General features: G+C 42.3%; 1 protein-coding gene across 2 annotated transcripts in view; it reads right to left on the bottom strand.

The window, feature by feature from the left end:
• Nucleotides 1-21,611, bottom strand: part of TTC39C (tetratricopeptide repeat domain 39C) — a 103,557-nt gene extending 81,946 nt beyond the window's left edge. Inside the window, exon 1 of one of the 2 annotated variants that reach the window (XR_015554278.1) lies at nt 21,311-21,611. Coding sequence is in view for 1 of the 2 variants with exons in the window: in XM_004420999.3 (XP_004421056.1) it covers nt 21,311-21,465 (155 nt within the window). In the remaining variant the exon portion in view is untranslated. The remainder of the gene's footprint in view (nt 1-21,310) is intronic. The other variant, XM_004420999.3, reaches the window with a different exon arrangement.
• Nucleotides 21,612-24,743: the final 3,132 nt, after the last annotated feature.

The raw sequence follows: 24,743 nt of genomic DNA, 5'->3' as shown, positions 1-24,743 counted from the left end.
TCAGCAACCACCACCCTGATCAGTCAGCAGCCATCAACATCAAGGCAAGACACTCCACTAGCAAAAAGATTACAACTCACTGAAGGCTCAGATGATGGTTAGCATTTTTAGCAATAAAGTATTTTTTAATTAAGGTATGTACACTGTTTTTTAAGATATAATGCTATTGCACACTTAACAGATTACAGTATAGTGTAAACATAACTTACATATGCACTGGAAACCAAAAAATTCGTGTGACTTGCTTTACTGTGATATTCGCTTTATTGTGGTGTCTGGAAGGGAACCGAACCAAATCTCTGAAGTATGCCTGTATATTAACATGGGTAGACTTCAAAAACAAAAAAGTGGGTGAAAAAATGCAAACTGCAAAGGATACTCATTATATACATTTAAAAACACAAACCTATATGCTGTTTATGGAGAGAAACATGCAATAAAGGTGTAAATATGGATGGAGCAGACACATACCAATTTGAGGACAGTGGCTGCCTCTGGGGAGGCAAAGAGGAAAACTGGAACTACACTGGAAAACAAAGGGCATCTAAACTGTATCTGTAAGGGTCTTATTTCTCTAAAAAAGTCTGAAGCAAATATAGCAAATGTTAACATTTGTTAATTCTGAGTATGTAGGACACCTATATTTTTACTAATATGCTGTACTTTGTATATGTTTAAAATATTTAATAAATTAAAAAGAAAAAGTGATATCATACTCCCGTTAATATTACTAAAAGCTTAAATTTCTCTCCATTGTTAAAATAACTAAAGCAAACCAGGGAAACAGATGAGAGGGAAGCGGTCATGAAGATATTTCATGATTACTAGCTATTCCTAAGCTAATGACAAAGGCCAATACTGCTGCTGGACCATGCGTCAGAGAAGCTGTTGCATCTTACATTGGCTTGGTCTCTTCTGGCTAGCAAACAGCACTCCTGGCCTTCTCCCACACTTTTAACACACCACTGGGCTACTGGCTGTGTGTATTCTCCATTGCCCAGCCAGCCATTCCCTAGAGCTCCATCAAACACAGGCTCTCTGCAAGGTAGAGCCAAGGTTCTCAAAAGCCAACAGCGTTCTCTTCCTGTGGTAGCTAATCAATGCTAACCCTGTCATCAAGGGAAAATAATCGAGTTTCGGCTCTAATGGACTATATGTGCAGGCTGTTTCAGAAGCTACAATTAGCCGCACTTTTAGCATTGCTAGAAAGTAGGTGGGCTCACTTTGGAAGCAATGATCATTTTAACTGATGGCACTAGGAATCTAAGAAGTCATGAATTATGAAATGACATAAATATATCTGAATTTCAAAAGGAAATACTTCTATTCATCTCTCTCTAGTGATCAAACAGTCCCTTGGATCCCCCACTTTTTTCTTGAACTCATTTCATTTCACTACTATATCTAAAGAGAAATTCCACTAACATCAGTTTCATTTGAAACTATCATTGTGTAATGCTTCCTATAACATTTCCTCTTTGTAACTGCTCTAAACATACTCAGAAATTTAGAATATAGCCCAGAAAAAATATGGTACTACCATGTCAAACTGATGTCTGCAATTGTCCTTGTTTTGTATACATATATGCACAAAAAATCCACACACAGAAGAAACTTCAACCAATATCCACTCACCTAAATCTCCAGATTCACTAATATTAGAAGGAGAGAAATAGATGCCCTTTGCCTACCAAACACTCAAACTGTGGGCTCTTCTGTGCTTCCTCAGAGTCCCTGTGATTATTCCCAAACATATTTGTGCCTGTGGACTTTATTACTGCAATTATATAATTCATTGTTTACCATGTAAATAGATGAAATAAGGTTACAAAAAGTGGTATATATATAAAATAATTAAATGCTTTGACAAGATTGACAGAGGCATATGACTTCAAAAATTCATTTAAGATTAGTGAGAGAGAGAGAGAACTGTAAAAGACCTGTAAAACCAAGGAGCTTCCACTCAGTTTGCTTTGCAAATGACTTCAATCTCTGCCCCACGTTAAAGACCCTGATGCTGAAGGATGCAGGAATGCATTATAGGTGAGGCTTATGCAAGAAAGCCAAGTGGAAAACCTATCAGCAAACTCACAAAGGAAAGGCTTGGCCTTCCATCAAAAGTCAGAACAAAGTGTTTACTAGATGTTCTTTCATTTTTATAAGCCCAAATTAATAATCACTAGTGGTCTGATCACGTCAGGAAGAGGCCTCCAATATACTCAACTAGCTACTTCAAGTCCTTTTTTAATACTCAGTACCACATACATTTCTTTCCCAAGAGACTTAAAACACTTGGCGTAACATTTCCCAATTGATGGCAAATTGGTAAAGAAATTGTTACATTACCTAATCCTTCAAATGTGTTCCTCTTTCTGTATTCCTTATCTCTCTCTCAGTGGCAGCACTATCTAGCTAGTGACCCAGAACATCCTCATTTCCTCTCCCAACAACCAAAAAACAAATCGAAACCAAACAGTCCTATTGATTCTACCTCCAAAAATCTTTAACATGTATCACCCCGGCCCTGGCAGTCTCAAGTTGGCTATGACAACTGCTTCCTAACGTGTTTTCTGACCTCCAGATTTACTGTATACATTACTCACAGAATTAGCTTTCTAAAACAAAAATCTTATGTCACTCCTCTGCTCAAAAACTGCCAATGGCTCCCTATCATCCAAGGGGCAAGGCTAAAAATCTGTGGTTCTGCACAGAACATGGACCCGTCTAGAACTGTGAGAAAATAAATTTCTGTTGTTTAAGCCACCTAATCTGTGGTATTTTGTCAGGGCAGCCCAAGGAGACTAATACACCTGTTCTTGTTTCTATTCTCATGATGGGACTCCATGTAAATTAGATGTTGTGTGGATCTTCCTCACCAGACTGGTACTTCTTCGAGGGCAGGGAAAGGGTCTTATTTGTCTCTGTTTCTTCTTAGCACATACCATGGTGATTTGAACACAGCAGGCAGTCAATACATATTTAATTTATTAATAAAAATAATGAGAATTCGATTTTAAGCAAACATTAACCTTCTATAGAACCTGGTGTGAATTATAAGAGCTAAAGGTCATCACTAGACATGCATTTGAATATTCAGAGAACATGGATGTGTGGACTAGCAAGTGTCGCCTTTTTGTTGTATTCTTACTGACCCCAAGTGAGGCCCCACCTGCAGGGAAGTGTCAATACATAGCCTGAAGAATGAAAAGAAGGAAAATGTCTTTTCTCTTGACCTGATCCATGGTACCCACCTTCCACAGCCGCATATCAACACAAAATGCCACGGGCCCTTTATGATCTCCTTGAAGCACTCTAAGTTCACAATGGCAACCTTGCCACCAACTACACTTTATTATCACCATACATTCGTACTGAATTTTGTATTTCAAACAGGATCATATACAGTGTCTAAGTGCTAAACAGATAATACCAAGATGTTACAATAACCAACAAACACTATACAGAATGTCTAATATATGCAAGCATTAAAACTAGTGAAAAATACCAATTCATAGTCTTATCTAATCCTCCTAGTGAGACAGTTTACCTGAGAACCTGAAACACTACTTTCCAATACCCCAGACAAATCTCCTATCACATTTAAAGGATGGGAGGTATACGGCACATACAGTGGGATCCAAGCAAAACTCATGTTTGAAAGCAAGGATCATTCACGTATCCTTCACTGACTGAACACCCATTACATGCCAGACATTAGGCTAGGTACTGGGGATACAATGGCAAACAAATCAGACAATGTTCTTCATCTCAAGGAGCATGGTCTAGTGGGGGGAAGTCTTACACTAGGGAATGCAGGCAGTGCTAACTTTACATGGTAGTGCAGGATCCTAAAAAGGACCGTGCAAGCTGAAATCACACAAAGTGATCTTAATAAATTGGGAAAAACTACAATTTTCCTGTGACCTTTAAAAAATTTTTTATCAAACATTAAACTCACAGCAAACATCATACTCACTGGTAAAAGACTGAAGGCTTTTCCTCTAAGATCAAGAATAAGACAAGGGTGCCTACTCTCACCATTTCTATTCAACACAGTACCGGAAGGCATCCAAAGAGAAAGGAAGAAGTAAAATCTCTATTTGCAGATGACATGATCTTATATGTAGAAAATCCTAAAAATACCACAAAAAAATGTTAGAACTAATAAATTCAAAAACGATGCAGGATACAAAAATCAATACATAAAAATCAGTTGCATTTCTATATACAACAATAAACAATGTGAAAAGGAAATTAAGAAAATAATTCTACTCACAATAGTATCAGAAAGAATAATATACTGAGGAATAAACTTAACCAAGGAGGCAAAGACTTGTATCCTGAAAACTATAAAACATTGCTGAAAGAAATTAAAGAAGATAGTAATTAATGGAAAGACATCCTGTGTTCACGGATTGGAAGACTTAATATTGTTAAGATGTCAATACTACCCAAAGCTATCTACAGATTCAATGCTATCTCCATCAAAATCCCAATGATGTATTTTAAAGAAATAGAAAAATCCATCTTAAAATTCATATGGAATCTCAATGAATCCCAAATAGCCAAAATAATCTTAAACAAGGAGAACAAAGTTGGAGGTCTCACACTTCCTGATTTCAAAACTAACTACAAAGCTACAGTAATCAAAACAACATGGTACTGGCACAATGAAAGACATATAGACCAATGGAATAGAACAGAGTCCAGAAATCAACAATCAAATATACGGTCAAATGGTTTTCGAGGAGGATGCCAAGACCATTCAATCAAAAAAGGACAGTCTTTTCCACTAACGGCGCTGGGAAAAAACTGGATATCTGCAGGCAAAAGAATGAAGTTGAATGCTTACCTTACACCATATACAAAAATTAATTTGAAATGAATCAAAGACCTAAATTTAAGAGCTAAAACTATAAAACTCTTAGAAGAAAAAATATGAAGGAAAGCTTCATGCCATTAGATTTGGCAATGATTTTTTGAATGTGACATTCAAAGCACAGGCAACAAAAGAAAAAGTAGATAAACTGGACTATATCAAAATTAAAAACTTTCCTGCATCAAAGGACACTATCAACAGAGTGAAAAGGCTACTGTAACCCACCAAATGGGAGAAAATATTTGCAAATCACATATTTGATAAGGGTTAATATCGAGAAGATATAAAGAACTACAAGTCAACAACAAAAAAACACACAACCTGATTAAAAAAAAGGGCACAGGACTTGAACAGACATTTCTCCAAAGAAGAAATACAAGTGACCAAGAAGCTCATGAAAACAAGCTCAACAGCACTTATAATTAGGGAAATGCAAAACAAAGCTACAATGAGATACCACCTCACACCCATTAGCATGGCTATTATCAAAAAAGGAAAAAAGAAAAGAACGAGTGTTGGTGAGAATGTGGAGAAACTGGAACCCTTGTGCACTGTTGGTGGGAATGTAAAATGGTGCAGCCACTATGGAAAACAGTATGGCAGTTCCTCAAAAAATTAGAAACAGAATTATCATATGATCCAGCAATTCCACTTCTGGGGTATATATCCAAAAGAACAAACTGGAAATTCCAACGGATGTTTGTATACCCATATTCTAGCAGCATTATTCACAATATTCAAAAGGTGGAAGCAACTCCAGTGTCCTTCAACAGATGAATGGATATACAAAATGTGGTATATACAGTCATGCATCTCCTAACGACGGGGATATGTTCTGAGAAAGGCGTCGTTAGGTGATTTCTACGTTGTGCAAACATCATAGAGTGTACTTACACAACCCTAGATGGTACAGCCTGCTACACACCTAGGCTATATGGTGCTAATCTTATGGGACCACCATTGTATATGTGGCCCGTCACTGACCAAAACATCATTTGTTATGCAGTGCATGACTGTACATACAATGGAATATTATTCAGCCTTAAAAAGGAAGGAAATTCTGACACATGCTACAACATAGATGAACCTTGAAGACATTATACTAAGTGAAATAAGCCAGTCACAAAAGAACAAATACTGTATGATTCCACTTATATGAGGTACCTGGAGTAGTCAAATTTAGAGAGACAGGAAGTAGAACGGTCGTTGCCAGGGGCTGGGAGGAGCGAGGAATGGGGAGTTAGTGTTTAACGGGTACAGAGTTTCAGTCGGGAAGATGAAAAAAGTTCTGGAGATGGATGGTGGTGACAGTTGCACAACAACGTAATTATACTTAATGCCAGTGAACTGTACACTTAAAAACGGTTAAAATTTTTTCTTATGAACATTTTACAATTAAAAAATAATTTTAAAACATTAAAAATTTACTGTCACTTATAAAAATGTATATTTATGAAATGAAAAAATAGTAAAACTAATATTTATTTAGTAGGCTATAATTTAAAATATTAGAAACATTGACATTAAAATGCTTTACTTCTTGTAAAAACCTATCAAAAATATATGAAGAGTACTTGCCTTCTTCTTATGTAACTTATGATGCAGAGTGAGCATTTTTCCTATGCCTTGGTGAACTGTCATACTTCTTACTAGATTCAGATCAGCTTCCAACATTTTAACCTTTGTGCTTTCAATGTCATGACATATCTCTGCGACTTTCTCTAATGTGAAGTTTTTTGCCTGTGTCACCAACACTGGGACATCTTCATTTTTTTCATTACAACCACTTTCCCCCTTTGTGTCAATAAGATTGCCTTCACCAGGCACCCATGGCTGTACATGTAGAGTCTCTTGAAAGGTGGCAGGGACAACACTCCCAGGTTAGCTTTTCCTTCTATAACTCCATTTATGTTTAACTCCCAGCATTATCACTTTTTTCTGTGCTATACTTTCATCTTTGCTGGCCAATTTCCCCTTTCAATTATCCATTTCTGTAGAATGTCATGTGGGTTTATCATTATGAGACAAGGAGGTAACACAACAACATACTTTGCTGTCTGTGTGGGAACTGAATAGGAGATGTACAGTACCCAATCACAGGCGACCCACATACAACATAGAGGAAGACTGGCCACAGTGACCAATCACAGACCAACTCCGGAAGAAGTGATGTGCACCTGTTACATACGTGGTGACTTGTGGGACTCAAGAGCTAACAGCTTGTGTATACAGTTACTCATAGTTCATACACAGGGGTAACTGAAATTTGAACCAGGTTATTGGGGAACTGGTGTTATTTAACTAACCTCTAGTAACTGAAATCTACACATATTAGAACCAAGCAAAGCAAGTGCTATCTGCGTATAATCACAAACAGAGCTAAGAAGCCCAGAGGAAAAGAATATGATTCTTAGAGAATCTTCAAGAGTCTGAAAGAAGACCATAGCAGCTAAAGGTCAAAGAGTAAGGGAAGAACACAGCAATGCAAGATAAGGCTACAGAGTGACATAACTGGCCAAAGCATTGATATTTTAAATGAAGGTTAATACAGATTCTAGGGCTCGTTAAACCCAAAATCATTGCCAATTTAAAGCTATTTTACTTTTCCATTTTCATATAAGCCACCATACAAAAAGAGGAGATATCAGCCTATTTTATAGCATGAGCTTACTTGGCTTTGTACAGCCCTATCCTAGAAGGAACACAATAAAATTATTTTAAAATATAAGGAAAAAAAAACAAAGATAAAGCAGTAGGTGGTCAAGGGGCAAACCAAGCAGGGCTGAGCCACACAACAGAGATCCCATCAGAGATTCTGGTGCTAATCCTGAGAGCAGTGGGAGGCTGTATCAGTTTCCTGTGGCTGCTGTAATAAATTACCACTACTTGGTGGCTTAAAACGATAGAAATTTATTCTCTCCCAGTTCTGGAGGCCAGAAGTTGAAACCAGTTTCACTAGGCTGAAATCAAGGTGTGAGCAGGGCTGTGCTCCCTCTGGAGGCCCTGGAAGAATGCATGCCCCAACTACTCCAGCTTCTGGTGGCTGCCTGCATTCCTGGGCTTGTGGCCACCATCACTCCGATCTTCAAGGCCAACGTCTTCAAATCTTTCTCTCTGCTCCATTTTCATACCGCCTTCTCCTTTGTGTATGTAAAATCTCCCTCTGCCTCCCTCTTATGAGGAGGACATGTGTGAGTGCATCTACCCATTCTGGGTGGATTGGATATACACCCAGATAATCTTCCCATCTCAAAATCTTTAACTTAATCACATCTGCAAAGACCCTTTTTTTGCCATATAAGGTAACACTCAGAGGTTCCAGGGATTAGCTGTGGACATCTTTTGGAGGACCATTTTTCAGCCTACCAGAGAGGCCATGAAAGGGTTCTTGGCAGAGAGGCAATATAATTAGACTCACATGTTGAAAAGCTCACTGCGGTGGGGGTGGAGGAGGGACAGAGGAGATGAGGAAGCCAGCTGGGCTACTGCAATTGTCCAAGTGAGAAGTGGCTTGGACTAGGTGGTGGTGTTGGAGATGAAGAGAAGCAAATGGATTCAAGAGATGCTCAGGAATGAAAACTGGCAGATACAGATAGTATCAGGGAGGTACAAGAGAGCCTTTTAGACTTCTGGTGTGCATAACCTTGTTTCAAGGGGTGCCATCCATCCAGCTTGGGAGCACTGGAAGAAGACCAGATGTGCGGGACAAGATCAGGCTAAACAAGTGACCTACAACATTGCTGGGTAATACCTAACAGAGAAAGAACAGTTCTTTCAGAGGAAGCAGGGAAATAGCCTACACTCTGGGGCTGGGGCCAGATCTTCCACTCATACTCTTTGAACTCGGGCTCTGTAAGCCTTCCTTTCCTCATGTGCAAAGTGATAATAACAATATTTATCCTCAGGGCTGCTGAGAGAATTGAGATTAAGGATGAAATGCACACGACAGTGTGCGTGAACAGTAAGCACTGATTACCCACTTGATGACAATTCACCGTCATTCTTTGCCTGTGCGGTAATGCGGGAAAGACCAAAAGACTGTTGTGTGATTACAAGACTGTAACACTTCTAACTAGATTCTTCTCTAGCTTTGCTAATTCATAGTCATTTATTGCTAAGGCCTGATGCTCATTTAGAGTTACTGATATATTCTGAAAATAACTCTTCAGGCTAAATCAAGTCAATATTTTTTTTACAGTTTTCCTAATTCTGTCATTAATGTGTATCAAATATCTTCCTAACTCATCAACATTAGTTCCTTCTCTATCTTAAGTAATACAAATAAATAATCAGCTCAACCATCTCCATTCTATGCCAAGAGCAGACGGAGCCAGCATTGATAAGCACCTTACAGAGAGATCATCCAAACACATTTTATCAACTATCTAAAAAGCCTTCCCAACCAATCCTTCAACAAGGGTTATTTTAAAAGTAACAAAATTGATCAACATGTTTTCATTATTTCTAATCTTTAAGTTATAATAGAGTTCTTTTATTATGTGTGGCAATAATCCACAAATGGCATGCATACTTTGAGGATTAAACACACTGTTTATACAAGCTGTTTATACAAGCGATTCAACACATTTATTTTAGAAAATCATTTAAACATTTTAGGAGATTTCTTTACTACTCAGTTAAAAGGCATTTTAAGTGCTTTTTAAAAAAGTAAAACTAGAGACTTATTCCTCATAATAAAATTTTAGTCAGCTAGTTCTTAGTAAATAACTCTGAACTTCATATGGAAGTGTCTCTCTCACCAAGGCACCTACATTTTCCTCTAGTTTTTAGTAGAGCATAAGTCAAGAAAATTTCACTTGTGTTTATTTCACTATTCATAAGCTTCCTTAACTACAAATTTAGACTTGAACAGAATAGCTCTCTGATGAGGCTCTGTATTGTTTTACTTTGAGATAAAACTCAATATTCTTCTATCAAGAGACAAGTTCACAATTTCAAGTTAGCCTCAACTACTCATATAAGCCAAGTCCAGATCCAAGATAGCAACCAAGGGCTACAGAAAAACACCCAAAACATTCTCTCATTTCTTGCCATTTTTACCTTGGCACTTTCTCCAGAACAAGAATCTCTAAGAATTCCACCACAGCAAGTCCCAACACTTGGCTAAACCACTTTAGACAGCCATTTCCCCTCTCCTATCCCCTTTCCTCCTTTTTTTCTTTGCTATTTCAAGAGGAATATTTTTCTAGCTCAATTTGTAATTTTGATAATTCAAAATAATGAGTGTCTCATCAATCATCAACATAGACATGACCAAAAAACATTTGGAGCCACATGGTTGATAGCTGAAGCAGATGGCATTCCAGATATAAACAAAACTCTTTCCTGAGCAATTACACTGATGCAAACCTTCCTATCATACGGAGGAAAGCGAGAAGCCCAATTACTCCAACAACTGCAGACCTACAAAAGCAGCCCCATGCTAGCCTTGGATAGTTCAAGAGTCACAACATCAGACAAGGATGCAGCTGATGAATTCAACGTGCTTCTTTATTTTAGACCTCAATAAAGAGGGTGGGAATAACTTACAAGACACAAAGATATCAAGTTCTTTCTTGCTCCAGAGATCTGTTGACAATATGTAACTCAAGATTTTGCAACTCACTGTTCAGAATGAGGGGTAAAAAAGCACTTAAAGCCTTGATAGTGACTCATTATCCTGGGAGCTTCTTAAAAGAGGCCGGGCAGCATGGATTTTAGTTTAATCCAATTGCTTCTCAAAACCCAAATCTCCGTCATTTAGCAAATTTAACTTGGATTCAGATACGAAATGTCATTTTCCCTCATTTCCTGTCCTGTTAGAATAGCACCAAAAATTTTACTTGTGATAGAAATAAAATGATACAAACATTTAAACATCTGTTTATGTGGTGTTGGTTACTTTACAGGTGAATAATTCACACTAAGTAAACCCTGAAGGAGGGCTGCTGCAGAGATGAGGCACGAAAGTGCCATTCCAACACAAAAGGCATCTTCTAAATGGTAAGAAGGCCAAGGAGGGAGGAGCAGCAAATAATGCTCATTAACCGCAGGAACTCAGAGAGACACATCACACTCAGACTCACGTCTTCCTAGGAAAGCCCCACCCAGCAAGGAATGGGACGGTGTGATCAAGCAGGCTAACACGTATTACGGGATGCAGTTGATGTCATAGTTGAAGGTGGGACCAGGGAAAGCTCTGAATATCTGTGTATCGAGGTACCCTATCAGAGATTCAATTGTGTGTAGGGGTGTTTCCTACCAGCTATTTCTAAGTACAACAGAATAGAAAATCATCATGAAGCATCCAGCCCTATTTTTTTCCCCATTTTAGAAGAATCACTTTTGTGGTCTCCTTGGCTATGAAACTTTGGGGCAAATGTGTCCTGATTCCTGGGGATTTAGCCCCTTTTTTGTGTGTGTGAGTAACCTAATTAGCAAAAATCTTGCTCACTTCTTGGGGAGGATGTGGACCAGTTTCAAAATTAGAAAGACCTGGGTGGGGACAGGGGAGGGAGACTAGGCCTCTGAAATAAAGTCACTTGGGGCTAGAAAGACACAGGTCTTACAAGCTAGCTCGGCACTCACAAGGGAGACAGGAAAGGGCCCCAGTGGTGCTCCATCCACATGGCAAGGGACAGAACTGGAGCTGACACCCCTTTCTGGAGCTGTTTGGCCCTGGAAGCAGCCACGTGTGTGACCTGGAGCAGCTGGTGTTTAGGAGCAGTAACCCATGGGCGTAACACTGGAGGAACCCTACCCCTGGCTTCTGCCCTGGCACCGTGGTGACAGATGCAACAGAGGCACTGCCTTCTCCACCACTTTCCTTCATCTGCAGCCGTGCCAGCCTGGGTAGCCTGTCCCCTTCCTGTCAGCAGAGACACCCCACCCCTGTGCTGTTCCCAGCAGCCCTGGGATTTCAGCTACAGAGACCAAACCTTGCCTTGAGCCTTATGCCCCCAAGCTCACTGCCTCTCAGTGGAGGTGTTTTGGACGTACGTGGGGCCGTTTAGGGTGACACAATGACAGTAGTCGAATGGGCCAAGGACTCAAGACATCCTGCAATGTGCGAGATAGTCCCACATATTGTCCCATGTCCTGCACAACTTCTGAACATCTGGATATTCACACGATGAAAAACAATTTACCACTATTAGTTCTAAAACCTACCTCCATTGACACAGAAGTACAAAATCATTCTGGCACTGTTTAATATACTCTTTACCAAGGTTTGTTCACAATTTTAGAAAATCATGTCACGAACAGCAACAGTGCTTGTGGCATCTGAGTTGCCAACACACCACAGCTATACTAGCCTGCATTTGTAGCTATCACATGCCAACATTTGACAGCGATATTGAAAACTCCTTTATATATGTTTAAAGCCAAATAAACTATTAAAGATCCAGGAAATACTGGATACCACTGATTTTCATTAATAAATTTACATCATTTTTGCCAACCCATATTAAGAGTCTGTAGCATAATGAAATTTATATCACAAAAATTGCACATAGAAATTATTTATTTTGGATTTCTTATTTTTCTGCCTTACCCTGATACTGTCCTCAGGGGTCACACATCACCACCCCTCGCCCCACCTTTCCTATAAACCTTTTTTTCAATTCATCCTCTAATCCTAGATATCTATTAAAGACTTTGGTCTCCAAAGTACTTGGCTTGGGGAAGGATTTAAAGATGGGAGATCTGTTTTCTGTGACACTTTGTCAGCACACATCCTACGTCCTAACACAGGTAATTAACTGTTCTGACACCACCCTGACATAGGCAGCCTGGCTCAGTGCCAAAATGTCATGGTTCTTCATTTTCTCCACTTCCACAGTCAGCATTTTGCCCTGGCATACTGTCCCTACTCCAATTAAGATTATTTCCCCGCTTTCTCTTAACACATACACATAAGTTTGGTCTATTACTTCTTTTAAAGTGCACCTGCTCTCTGATTTCTCTACTGTGGAATGGCTTCTGATCTTCTGTAAATCCAAATTGATTCATTACACACAGGTGCAAGCATCTAATTCATCTGATGAAGATGTGCATTTACATTTTGAAATACATGTAATTTTTCATTATGAATTCCTTTTTACTTCTCTACAATACTATGTGGGCATTCTATTGACTTTTAGACACTGTATGTGAGGGCAGGTCATTTCATCTATCGTTTTCATTTCAGGAGCATACAAGGGGAATTATAAAATATTTATCATAAAAAGAGGGCATTAGATCTGACAGTCGAGAGCCACTGCTCTAGAAAGCTTCCCATCCCAGCCACCAAGTTGTTCCAGAAACCAGTTCTTCCTGAAATTCAGGACAGGGATTTTGGAGTTGGGAAGCTAGATTTCTGCTTTCTCATGCAAGAGAGGCAAACGCTACAGATCATGTCATGCCAGCACCGCCCAGGGCCCCACAGGTGGCTGATGAGAGAAATGAAAGGGTGGGTCAGTTAGAGCAGGCTCCTCTTGACCAGACACAACACTGAGCAGAGGACAGCTCACTCAAAGAGCTGTGATCCCCAGAGTGACAACTGCCTGGGCCAGGCGCAGCTAAGACCTGAGGCCACTTCAGAAGCAGGAAGACTTCAGAGTGCTCAGCTTTCCTTTGATGGCACCCGTCAAGACCAACGTGTGCTCAGTGGCAGCTTTGCTCCACAGTGCCCCATACTAAGCACTGGGCCACCTGGATGCACCAAAGGGAAGAGGCTGACGAGCCAGGCAATTCTGTTACCTGCTTATGAGGAGCAGAGCATCAATTCAGGGGGCACTCCAAAGGACCTCCACCAGGTCAAGAGATGCACTCACTCCATCGCTACGGAAGGGGTGATACGGAATCAAGACTTTCAGAGACCCTAAAGGACACTGCCTCTGGGCTACACTTGCCAACTGGCTAATAAAGGGGAGCTGATATGCCTATGAAACCTCATGGACCCCACACAACTCCAGCAACCTCAGGAAGGCCAGGAACACCCATCTCTACTATCTCAGCCCTGTCATACAGACAGGCAGCTGTGTAAACAACGTCCCTACAACACGAGTGCTGGATAAAGGGGCGGAAGGACGCTGCAGGAGCACTGAGCAGTCACAACACCTTTTCATGGAGATCTGAGCTGTGTCTTGAAGGACAAGTCAGAACTAGCCAGATGATGCAAAATACTCCAGCACGACTAGGGGGGAAGAGGCAGGAGGAAGGAGGGGAAGCAGACAGGCCAGATCACAGGACATCCTATGCCAAGAGAGGACCTCGGACTTCACCCTGTGGACGACTGGGAGCCACAAAGGGTCTAAAGCCCGGGGTGACAGATTCCCTGAAGACGAATCTCTCTGGTGATTTATCAGGTAGCCTCTGGGTGTCAGAGTGTGGTTTGCATATTGCTGGTCACTCACCTCAAAGTGGCTTTAGCAGCACACAGGTCAACTTCTCTTATTGTCAAAGTGACAGAAGAGATGTAGCACAGCGCAGTGGTTAAACACAGATTCTGGAGCCAGACGGCCACTTACTGTGAAACCCTGGGCAGGTCACTCAATGTCACTGTGCCTCCCCTCCTCCCCCTGTAAGAGGGAGGTAACCAGAGCACCCCTCACAGAGCTGTGGGGAGGATTAAATGAGGATTAACATGCGGGAGTGCTGGTGTGCGGCCTGGCACACAGTGAGCACCATCTAGTATTTACCATTATGTGTTTATTTTGATGTGTGTTAGGAAAAATAAGTCACCTAAACGAGGGATTTCATAGATATTACAGCTTTGGACAAGACGAAGTGTTAATGTGACCCTTTTTGAGATAGATTTAAGGATATTAAGTAAACACCACCTCCCTGAAGGAAGGACCTGCTTCTCACTTCTGTGTCCTGCACAAAGTAGACACTCTCTAGGGGCTTTCTCTGTAATAACGGACAGTTTTCCTGTAAGACAGGAGTAACCACCTGTTGTACATATATTTCTTGTCTTCTGAAATTCTTGAGCAAGAAGGAAGAGATGGAGAAAGCAACCTTAGCTAGGGAAAAGGGCTGAGACAGCAAACCATCAACCATCTTCAGACACACAGAAAAGCCCCTATCTCAATCCTCAGATCAGATGTCAGGAAGTCTTGACTTGCTCTTCTTACACAGCGAACTGATGAGTAGTTTTATATAAAAACGTATTTTTGTAACTCTGTATGGTGACAATGTTAACTAGACTTACTGTGGTGATCATTTCACAATACATACAAATATCAAACTATTATGTTGTACACCTGAAACTAATACAATGTTATATGCCAATTCTACCTCAATAAAAACAAACAAACATACACACACAGTCACTCGTTCAGAAATTGGAATGCATTTCTCCCCATAATAAAAAGGTTTTAAGTGATAACTAGATCCTCAGGTTAGCCCACAAAGGCCTATTCAATCCCAAACTGGACCTATGTTACCAGTTGAACAACACACTTATGAATTTAGGGAACAGAGAAAGTGGTGGAAAAGGTAAAAGAGAGATGAGTTCCTCTCCACCCACCACAACCCTCTCACGGGGTAGAGCGGGTACTAGGCAAAGTTTTGAAATAACAGAGAAATTCATCTGTGCCATACAGCCATCTACTTTCCGTACTTCTTTTATATTCTCTTCTCCTCAAGTCCTTCTCAGCATTGGCCCTTTGAAAGTCCCACTGCTATTGCCGGGTAAGTAGGCGAGTTACCCTGGCAAAGGAGATAGGGGTATAAAAATGGTATTTTAGGAGCTAAAATAGCCTGTGCGAAAGGTCCAGACCTCTGAAATATGATGATGTGTTTGGGGATCTACAAGTGGTTTTGTGTAACTAGGAAGAAAGTGCTCCATGCCTCAATATTATTTTTCTGTTCCTTTTTTTTATCTTCATCAAAACTTCATTTCACTCGGTAAAGCTCCTCTCAACTAGAGTAAGAAATGAAGGTAATCTCACTGAACTACTTGCTAATACAGCATGCATGACTCAGAGCACACAGATTGTTTTAAGGGCTCGTGTCTCTAACTCTGTGTGTTTGTACACACACACACACACCCCACAGTACAGGTATTCACTTTTTTCTCATAATTTCCTATATAAACTCTCCCATTATTCTACAGGCAGCTGCATGTTTTAAAGAATCTCAATTAAGCCAAATGAATCTTTAATGAATATTTAATTGGGACCTTTTCAGACGATGCAATAGTTGGGGGGAAAAAAAAATGAGCCTTTTTACAAACACACCACCAAGAAGGATGGAAAAAAGCAACAGATGAGTTTCCTGTCTCTTCTGCCACTTCTCTCACACCATTTCTGCTTTTCATTGCTTCTCCTTTTCTGGTATTTCTGCTTCTATGGACTCCCCACAGACACCAGCAGCAAGGCACAGACGTGCTTGCTGGGAACAGCCAAATCATATAGAAAATATGGGCGGCCTGAAGCTCCTCCTATCCTCCGAAGTATCTGACATGGTTTGGGGCACAGAAGATGCTCAGATGCCTACTGGCCTCACACATGCCTTTTGAGTTTTTCCAGGGAGAACTATGGTTTGTACCAGCGGTCAAGAAACTTCTGTAAAGGGCCAGAGAGTGAGTATTTTAGGCTCTGCTGGCCATACGGTCTCTCTCGCAGCTATTCTTTTCTACTGTTGTGTTGTACAACAGCCACAGAAAATACATAATCAAATGAATGTGGCTGTGGCCCCAATAAAACTTTATTCACAAAAACAGACAGTAAGCCAGATCTGGCCCACTGGCCACAGTTTGCAGTCCCTGGATTATACTGAGCCATCTCTGTGGTAAGACTGGCTCCATACTCAACATGCTCACAAATAAAGCCACGTGTCATACGGCTTTGTCACATGTGCCATAAACTGTGTTAAACAATTTAGAATCCATTCATTTTAAATATACATGTTACTTACCATGAATTTTTCTTGCTTTTTGTTTTTAATACATTTTTGCCATTTTTAGAATTTGAAATAAAAGGGAAAAGAAAAATATCACAATTCATAACACCAACTATTACTAATTCTATATTATATTCATGCATATTTATCCTCAATGAACATTCATTATAATCACTATATGCTTGTTTTAGTTGACAATGACTAAATACGACTTTTTAATAATATCTACAGCCAGAAATCAGTGGTAGTGTGGGCAGGGGTAAGAATTATAGATGTCTTAAGGCTAGAAAGAACGCCAGGCGTTAAAGCAGGAGATGGAGATGGTGGCCTCAAGGGGAGGAGGGAGAGTAAATGTCAGGCCTATGGAAATAAGAACTGCAAAGCTCACTCTGGTCAGGAGCTCCAGACGTCTCCTGTCCTCCTCACAGCTCAGTGTGCTCCACCTCTCCTGCTAGTCCTCTGATTTAAAAGCAAAGTAATATTTCAAGCCCCAAAGAGAAAAAGATGGAGACATTAGGACCCGGAGGCCCCAATTATGGATGTGAGGGCCACACTGAGAGGACAATGGTCATCATAAAGAGCAAGCGGACTAGACACCTAGCAGCAAAGTCACCCTGAAAAGCGGCGCTGACTCACAGGAAACTTGGACCCACCAGTGGATCTGAGAAGAAAATAACAAGTGTAGAACAAGCCATCAAATGTGACAACCTAATCGCAACAGCTTGCGATTCTCATCCCTCTTCTCGAGATGCCATTTCTCATCTCCATGTGGGATTTTCACTTTTTCTTCTCCTAGATTTCCATTTTCACCTCATCACCTCTCACATTCTCCTTCTCCCCCTTCCCCTGACCCTCCCAACCGCTTTTCCTTCAACTCACTCACTTCTATCCTATCACGATGCTCAGGCATCATTTCCTCTACAAAATTTTCCTTCAAGCTGGGCTGTAAGTTGCTTCTCTCCACTCCTACAGACTACAGCAGCCACAGATATATCTCCCAGCCTTCCTACCACTGTCAATCTTACCTACACCACAGCACCTAAAAATCTAGTGCCTGTCTTGTGCACATAACCACAGCCTACCACATCCTGCGCCTGAGCACCCAAAGGTCTGAGTGTGAGTCATGCATGCAAACACCAGATAAAAGCAAGAATGAGTGAGCGTGCATGTATGTGCATGTGTGTGTGTAGGAGGAAGAGTGAACACTGTTGGATTAGAGTGCTGAACCCTAAGACCAAGATCAGGAATTTGATTTCAGGTGGTCAATATCATGAACTTACAAAGGAACGTCCTTGTGCTCAGAGCAGAAAGGCCCCAAAGCAGCACCAATCTGTTCCAACCTCTGGGAACACATCTCCAAGTACATGACAGTGGCTCAGCGCCAACAACAGGGCAGCTTGTTACATTATTGCTATAGTTTCAATGGAAGCAGCAGATATGTTTTAAAATTCCAATTATGGCGTGTCTTATATCTCAAAAGAAACCCTCTACTGTGCACATACTTCTAATTCATATATGCATGATATCTGGGTTACACAATCCAGACTTTCCACTAATTCAGAATGGCCTTCATGATAATCTGTTTGTATGAAGTAACCATTTCTCCTCAGGGAGGTATTGATGAAACTTTTATCATCCTAGTAACATGGCATGAGAAAATGACCTTCTTGCTTTAATACAAATGTTACTGTTACACTAGATACAAAATATGTTTCTATTGTTAAACTGTAACAATAAGATTCTGGAAGGCTTACTAATAGGGGAAGCATAGTCCTTGTGACAAAACAACACTAAGAAAGGAGGAAACCATATTGCTCTTCTTCTGTAGAAAATCTGAGCTAGAGGTGTTCTCAAACACTTACAGTGAAGGCACTGCTGAGTTTTCCAGTAGGCCATTCAACTTTGGAACAGTTAGTTTCCCAATGCATAAATCTTTCAAATGCAATATGTGAGGCTAACTTTAAATATAAAAGCTACCCACATATAGGGCGTTTTGTCTTCTAAACAAACTATGCTATTAAGAAGAAAGCACAATAGTGGTGAACGCATCAGGTACCCAAGCCAGCTAGCGTTTACTGAGTGCTTACACTGTGCCAACTACCATGGATTATTTCTTTTAATTCCAGCAACCACACTATGACGTGTGCTACTCCCATTTTATAGGCAAGGAACCAAATTTTAAGAAACCAAAGTCAGCAGCTACTAAAAGTGGCATAACTAGGATTGGAATGCTGGTCCACAACCACGCCTTTACACAATTGTGCTTCCCAAAACACGGATCAGAAGCACATTTTGGGAGGTGGGAAGAATGCAATAACTTTCCACACCACAAACAAATCAGATGGAGCAAGAGAAAGCTGATAAGATAATGCTACCACTGTCCACCCGCCAAAAATGTTTTTTACGTTGCTAGAAAATGAGGTTGCAGGGCAAGTTACAAAAAAATAATAAATTTCATGAGACAGGCAGAATGGTATAATGAGAAGAGCCTTTAATTTACAACCACAGTGCTTATGTCCTGCTCCATGCCAAACACTGAGACTCAAGTCCCCCATTATGAAATTGTCATGATGAAACACAACTTACTCTTTTGTTGTCATAGAATAGTGAGAATATAAGGGAATGTACCTAGCTAGCACTGTGCTTGGCAGAGAACAGATACTACAATATTTTGTTTCCTTCTTTATCTTCAGTTCTAATTTCAAAATACAAGCAGATAGCTCCTATCTATACAATGTAAATCCTCCCTGGACACCCCCACCCCCACCCCCTCAACCACAGAATAATACCTTTCGAGGTGCATCTCTCTGCTGTTGCTGTGAGAAAAGAGTTTTCCCATCATCCGTAACCTGCCCTTTATTAAGAGTAGAAAATTGTTTAGATATGGCAAAAATACTGTTATTTCACACTTAGAAGAAAAAAATCCTTAAAATAAGTAACAGAATATCTCAAAGCGAGAAGTATTGAAATAGGCAAGCAGCATATCTTGATCAGCAACTAACAAGAGTAAACTTGACTCTAAGACTTTCTCTGCCGCTCTCTCATACAACACAAACTGGTACTCTGAAAAGTGTCAGAGCACAGTAAATGAAACATTCAGATGCTGGGTTTTGTTCTTGTTTTTGTTTTTTCATGAAATACATTCTCAGAGGGCTAAAAAAACTACACAAGAGAGACTGCAGAGCAAGTAAATCTTTTAAATCTATCTTCCATGAACAGCCTTAATGACACTCTGGCTTGAAATCAGACTAGTATGCTTTCAAAATAAAATATTCCGAGTAAAGCTAAAAAGTTTTCATATTCAGATTTTTTAAAAAATGATTTAAAAGTAAAATGTCTTTAGTGAAAAGTTTAGAGTTGTGAGATATTTGCTGTGCCATTAAGAACGTGGAAGCTCCAACCAGTAGAAACCATCATTCCTGGAGGTCTGAAAACTTCAGTCATTCCTATCTTCCCCTCTCATTTTCTTACAGACTGTGGCTCTCCATCACAGCTGCACATCAGTCCTCTCACTCCAACCAAACCAGGGGGCCTAAGAAAGTGTGAAGTATATGGCCCTTAAACATCTACGGAGAAGCTGCTAATCAACATCCCTGAGTCTTGCCAACACTTAAAGGGCAAATCAAACCTGCTTCCTAAACCAGAAAGCAGATGCTTCTGCTCCCCAATGAAACTGAAGCCTCCTCCCACACCCATAAGAAAGTTACCAGTTTCAGTTCTTCCGCTTCATTTTTTAAAAGACGACTGAAAAAATAATTAACTGAACACACGTGTTCTTCCTTCCACTTTTACATATACTTCAAATCCCTCCATTTCCTTCTTCAAGTTAGAGAAATCCAGAATAAATACGTTTGCTTGAAAAGCATTAGAAACTCATTTTCAGGACTGAGTTTTTAGAAGACAAGCTGAGAGAGGTGAGCGAGCAGAGTTCGGTTGTTTTTTTTAAATTCCTGCACGGCAAGGCGATTATGCGTATCTGTTTTCAAACAACAAAAGCGTCTGGAAGGCACAATGATGCAAAGTATACGAGGCACAAGAAACAGGCACGATGCAGCTGGTGTGCTCCGTGTCACAAAGGCTGCTTGGGTAGCACGCGAGCCGGAGTCACAACACTACAAGTCCAAGGCTCGCTGCTGCCTCAGATCGCATCCGGTCCCAGGTCCCAAAGCAGGGCTCCGGACCTGGAGGCGGGAGGGGGACGCACGGGAGAGAAGCAGGAAACCCACCGGCGCCCCTCTCAGAGGGCGAGGGCGAGGGCGAGGCCGGGGAGAAAGTGAGGGGAGATGTGGGAGCGCCAGGAGGACGCGCGGCCGGTCCCGCGGAGGCAAAGGACAACCGAGCGGGGGTGGGGGTGAAAGGGGAGATGTGGCAAAGGCGCAGAAGCGCCGGCTGCAGCTCAGCCCAAGGGAGGCGACATGGGGAGCGGGGCCAGGGCCAGAGATAAGTGACCGACGGGAGGGGGAGGGCCAGCTGTATACTAAAGCGCGTGTACTGGACCGAAGTGCGCGTGGCCGGGATGGGGGAGCAGGGCGCGTCGGTCACCTGTATTGTTTGAAAAGCTGGTCCGACTCCCTGAAGCCGTTGTTGAGCAGCATGTTGATGCCGGCCAGGGCCAGCTCCGCGTCCTGCAGGGGCGCCGCCGCCGCCGCTTCTCCGTCATCCCGCCGCCGCGGCCGCTGCTGCTCCGCGCCGGCCATGGGCGCGCGAGGCTCTGCGCAGGGCCGAGGCGAGGTCTGGCGGCAGCTGCTGCGGCCCCGCGCGCGCCCGGAGCCCGGCTCTACCTGCCGGGAGCGCCGCGGAGCCGGGCGGCGGGGGAGGGGCCGGGCGGGGAGGGAGGAGCCGCGGCCCGGCTGCAGCGCGGCGGGGGATGTGGGCGCCCAGGCCGCCGCCTCCCGCCGCCGCGGGGGATTACTCAGCAGCCGCCCGCGCGCTCCTCCCGCGCCCTCCGAGACACCCGGCTCGCGCGGGCTCCGAAACGGATCCGTTTCCGGGTATCTCTAACCCCGCGGAGCCGGGGCCCGAGCGGCCGCCGCCCCCGCTTCCTGCAGCCCCAGCGCCCGAGTCCCCACACCGCGCCCCTCGCCCAGCCGTCCGAGGCCAGCGCGCCGAGCCTGCTCGGATAGGCGCGAGCCCCGGACCTTGGACCCCCTCCTCCAAAAGGGCCGGACCGGGGGCGGCGGGGAAGCCGGAGAGGGCAAGCGGGTTGAAGAGGGGACGGGGAACTCCGCCTGGGCTGCAGCGAAAGCGCGTGGCGGGAGACCAGGTGGCCGCAACCAGCGCGCGGCGCTTTCGCCACGAGTGCCTGAAACCCCACGCAGCCAGCGCCGGCGACCCCAACTTCATCCGGACCTTGGGGCCGCCCACTAGCCGGTGGCAGCCAATCCCCGGGGAGGTGCGCGGCGCGGGGCCGGGTCCCCGGGTACCTGCCGGACAGCTGCCCAAAGCCCAGCGCTGAACAGCTGGATGGGAGAGCTCCTGGATCCGGCATCCACCCCCTCCGGCCCGCTACCAACATTTGCGCCATGGGGCGAGAGGACAAACGGAGTCCCATATGGCATATACCTAAATATTTAAAAGTTATAAATTAAGCTGTTCAAGTGCGTTCTAGTCTTACCCTGACAATTATACTTTCATATCAATGAAATAGAAAAATAAGTGAAAGCTATGGTTTTCATATGACGGAATATCAGCAAAATGTCAAAGATGACTAAATTTAGTCATTATTGGGGTGTGTCTGACTGTTCCGGTGATGTCTAGGGCAGATATTATGTAGACAAACAATTCATAAATCATTTTTATGTTTTTCCTTAAATTTACTTTTCTCACCTTTATTTTAGCAAAATCACTAAATATATTCTTACAATCAAGATTATGTTCTTAATGTCAAATTAAACCACCTTTCTTAAATCACTGTAGTTTTTAGTGTAGTTTATTAATTTCAATTTGGAGAAACTTTGCGAAGCATTTACCACTGAAATTGTTTTAAAAGTAAAGCGATATTCAGCTTTCGAGATAACCCATGAATTTTAAATATCACTTCCAGCTTTATAATGGGATCAATATAATAATCACAGAAAATATTACAAAATAATATAATTTCATCATATAAGTTGCTATCTCTTCTTTTGTGATTTGTGCCATCCCTTACACAAGTATCTAAATCTATACAGTATTCCCAACATTCATATATACAAATTTAAGAGTAATGTGACTTGCTGTCACTCCCTAGCTGTCATGTGTAACTGTTAAAATACCGTGTTAATTCTTGAGTACATCTGAAGCCACAAATTGGAACACCAAAAGAAGCAAGAAAATGGATGATTCTCACCTCTGGGAAACAATCCTTTGTGATGCAAGAATTGTTGCATTCATGCGATCTGCGAAGGATCTGACAAGTTGACCAATTTTTTTACGCAAACACTCTTGGATTTAAAACAGTGTTAGTCTCAAGCATCAGCAGTGCCACAGACCTTCATTGCATTCAGAGGCTGTAACTTGTCTTTAGGAGACTGAGCAAGAGACGAGTAGCATTTCTCTGGAGTCTAAACAGTGTTAATCAGGAGAATGGATACTGAGGGTCATAAGTTCCACTGACCCAACATTGAGTGCCAGATCCCAAGTGACAGAGGTGCCCTTGCGTTCTTTAATGAATTTCTGTGTGTGTGTTTTAATAGGCAGGGCCTTCTAACACAAGGCTTAGGTTCTGTACTGGCCATGTGGCTCACATGGGCTCTTGCCAGAGAGGGGCCTCTGGCCACACGTTTCCAGTGGTGACAGGAGCTGACAACTTGCCCAGCACTTACAAGCTGCCTGAACTTTGGATCTGTGGAGCCACTCACCCGCAAATCCCTGACACAATCTAGTCAACAAGGAAGGAAAGCTAAGAGAGCAATACCAGACTTAGCAGAGAGCTGGTACTCCCACAATACCAGACTTAGCAGAGAGCTGGTACTCCCACAGCTAAAGGAGGCAGTCAGGCAGTTCTCTATGTCCCTATTACTAAGGAGAGGAAAAAATGTCAAGGAATTGATGGCACCCCAGGCATTGTTGACAAGTTGTACCTGGGGCCCTGCAGCTGAGGATGGGGGGTGGGGAGCAAAATCAAAGCAGTCTGTGTGGGGCTAGATCTGTCTCACGAGCCTGGCACAACTGGTTATGAAGACTTAGTGAAATTTAACTGTTGAAATTTAACTATTAACTTTGATTGGCCTCATTGTGGCCAGTGCTCATTCTTGAACCAATCAATGTGGTGAGGAGGGGTGGCTCATTATGATTGGGTTAAGCCAATCAAAGCCTGCTCCAGGGGCAAGGTACAGAGCAACTGCCCGGCACCCTGTCATAGGCAGGGGAGGGGTGATATGGATAGAGGATAAGTAGGCCATGTAATATACACCAGATATGTGCCAAATTGGATTTAACCAGATACCGAAACAATTAGATTAGCAGCAGCATCATGAAGGGACATTTTCAAATATTTGCTCTGTGATGAAGGATACAAAGAGGATTCAAAATGGGCCCCACAGTCCTGAAGATAGACAACATGTGGACCAGTAATCATGCTTATGGCAGCTGGAGTTGGCACTGACACCTGCCCAAGGCTCACCTAGCAGGTGGGGAATTAAGGCTGATTGTGTTTTCTTCACTAGATAATCATAGAGATAATGATGGATATTTAAGAGGTCATGGTGTATAGTACCTACAGAAGGAGGGAAAATCTAGATTACTAACACATTGGAGCACCATACACTTGACATTGTGAGATTCTCAGCGCCCCCCTGCAGAACTAATGCGGTCTTCAGGCAACTGGCTTCAGCCTAACAGGATTTCCCCCAAGCATTTCCTTTGAAAGGAAAGAGGAGGAAGGGGAGAAGAAAAGAAAAGCTCTCAAGTGGAGGAAAGAACTATTTCCTTTCTACACACCTCTTGTGGGTATTGTCAGTATTCTGTGGTTCTTCATGAGATTTCATTATGAAAA

This window comes from Ceratotherium simum, chromosome 14 (assembly GCF_057802395.1).
Source record: "Ceratotherium simum simum isolate JZ-2026a chromosome 14, ASM5780239v1, whole genome shotgun sequence".
Taxonomy (NCBI): domain Eukaryota; kingdom Metazoa; phylum Chordata; class Mammalia; order Perissodactyla; family Rhinocerotidae; genus Ceratotherium; species Ceratotherium simum.
This window is presented reverse-complemented; position numbering and strand designations above follow the sequence as displayed.